The 2,500-nt window shown below is 30.2% G+C and overlaps 1 protein-coding gene across 1 annotated transcript in view; it reads left to right on the top strand.

Moving 5' to 3' along the window:
• The window catches only part of LOC137627020 (uncharacterized), a 3,817-nt gene that overhangs the window by 701 nt on the left and 616 nt on the right, over positions 1-2,500 (top strand). The window contains exons 2-3 of the mRNA XM_068358003.1: positions 1-268; positions 999-1,058. The exon at positions 1-268 is cut by the window's left edge and continues 429 nt beyond it. Of these exons, the coding sequence (XP_068214104.1) occupies positions 1-268; positions 999-1,058 (328 nt within the window). The remainder of the gene's footprint in view (positions 269-998; positions 1,059-2,500) is intronic.

Here is a 2,500-nt window from a genome sequence, read left to right as displayed (position 1 = left end):
GGGTATGATGGAGGCACTACATGACCCTAGCAGGAACTTTAACATTGATGAGTCTGGGTTCTCTCTCTCCCCAAAGCAAGGGAGGGTGCTTGCAATTAAGGGAGAGAAGCACGTTTTCGAAGAGAGCAGTGCACAACATAAAACCAACATCACTGTTCTGGCTAATGTGTGCGCTGACGGACGTATTCCTCCTCCAATGATAATCTATCCAAGGAAAAGGATAAGTGCTCATATGGGTGAGAATTTCCCTGAAGGTTATGATTGCTGCGTGAGGCCTCTCTTGATTTTTATGTACATAAAGCAGTGGAGGACATTTCTTTCCCTGTTTATGCCGACGAGGTGGCCGTCCTTGAGAACCCTATTTCCCACACAAGAAATAGGAAATTCGGGGTACCTCTTCAAAGGGAATGTTAAGACTGCAGTCCTGTCCATTTTAAACCAGAAAAAGTAGTCCTGACAAGCCATGTTTTAGATTGTAAGATAGGTTTAAGAAAGGTTGGTCAATTCTGTATAGGCTATAGCCTGAATGTTCATAATTGTACATAAAATTATATATTTTTTTACATTTGTCTGTAGTCTAGGGCCTGTTTAGGCTTTAATTGCTCAATTCAAAGTTAAATTGTTATATACTTCAGTTATATATTTCATATTAACCTTCAAAATGCTCAAGTAACGTCAGAACAAAATTTCTCAATTTTACTCTTAAAGGTTATTTCAATTTTATAGCATATTTGTTTCTTGAAATTAAATTTTGATTCTAAATAATGTTTATACACATTAGCTAAGATGTTAATAAAGGTGTTAAAAAAGAATATTAAGCCATAGTTCAAGAGGATGTTCCTCAAAATTCAATTTTCATTGTAAATTTCATAAAAAATTTAAAAAGGTCAAAATTTTGTTTTTTTTTAAATAACTTCAATGTTTTTCGTGATTTACATAATTAGTAAAAGCTGATGTTTAATTCTGTGTGTTTAATTAATTCATCCTTCTATTTTAAGGCCGCGAAAATTAAACCAAAATATAGTGCGTCTCCAATGGAGATAGTGCGTCTCTTCAGGGTAAGTGGAATAATGGAGACGCACTGACTTTGGAAGACAATATACAGAAAACTATTAAAAAAAAATGACAATCTGATTGCAGCATAAGAAAGACCATCCTTTTCCACCTATATTGCAATAGAACACCAAAAGAAATATACAAAACCTAGCGCGTAGTGAGTAGGGAAAGAACAAAAAGTAGCGAAAATGCGTCTGCATTGGGTACTTTACCTATACACATACACAAGGGATAGAAAAGGTAGCTTTATTAAGAAGAGTTCAAAAGGTATTTTGATAGCTCAAGTGTATTTTGAATCTCTTCATTGTCTCACATAATAAATAACTTTCGCTATGTTCGAGCAAATTTAGCACTGTAAACATTATATATGGGGATAATCCCTGAAACAATAACAATAACAATAAAAATGTATTTGTAAACAATACGGCCTGTCAGTCAAATAAACCTTTTCCTTGGAAAGTTTATTAGTTCCAATATATCACAATTCATCTTCTGTTTGATTGAAGGGATTGTGAACAACACTAATTACGATTTCTATTCCCATTTGTTAGTTTATTTTAAAAGTGAAATATAAGGACAGTGAAAATAACAATATTTTATGTAAAAAAAATTCACTTTTTTAATTTTGATCGGTAAAAGAGTTTCAGCTAAGATAAAAATAATAATAATAATAATAATAATAATATAAATAATAATTATAAAGATAATAATAATAATAAAAATAACAAAAATAATAATAATAATAATAATAATAATAATAATAATAATAATATTATTATTAATAATAATAATAATAATAATAATAATAATAATAATAATAATAATAATAATGATAATAATAATAATAATAATAATAATAATAATAATAATAATAATAATAATAATAATAATACTAAGAAGAAGAAGAAGAAGAAGAAGAAGAAGAAGAAGAAGAAGAAGAAGAAGAATAAGAATTTTTTAGGCAAAACCCATTGTTTTCTATTATAAGTTATCAATCAAAATACTAATCATACATTAAAAGTATAATTTACACTAAAAGGATACAGCAAATTCAGATGAGGTAACACTAAAGAATTAGCTATAACTGCCACATACGTCATTAAAAACCTGCCATTAATCGAAAACTGTTGTTTGCTAGTTTATAAATTTAGGCTTCATCTCAGGTTTGTTCCCCATCCTTAGACTTGTGGCCTTAGTTTTAACAAAATGTCTTTTCTCCTAGTGTATCAGCCCCCTCTTGATAATATCACATTCAAACATTTGATTATAATAAATGTATTTCCTATATACATATATGATCAATTATTTCCTCCAATCTTCGTTTGCCCAGTTTTGCTCAAAGAAATTCCCACACGTCAATTTCCATCTCCGACGAACTTGCTCATTTAGGAAATTATGCAATGTGTAACTCACTGGCCCCGAGGTCCAGTGGGATCTTCCAATG

This window comes from Palaemon carinicauda, chromosome 34 (assembly GCF_036898095.1).
Source record: "Palaemon carinicauda isolate YSFRI2023 chromosome 34, ASM3689809v2, whole genome shotgun sequence".
NCBI classification, from domain to species: Eukaryota; Metazoa; Arthropoda; class Malacostraca; order Decapoda; family Palaemonidae; genus Palaemon; species Palaemon carinicauda.
Note: the sequence above shows the minus strand (reverse complement) of the source record. Positions and strands in the feature narration are given on the sequence as shown.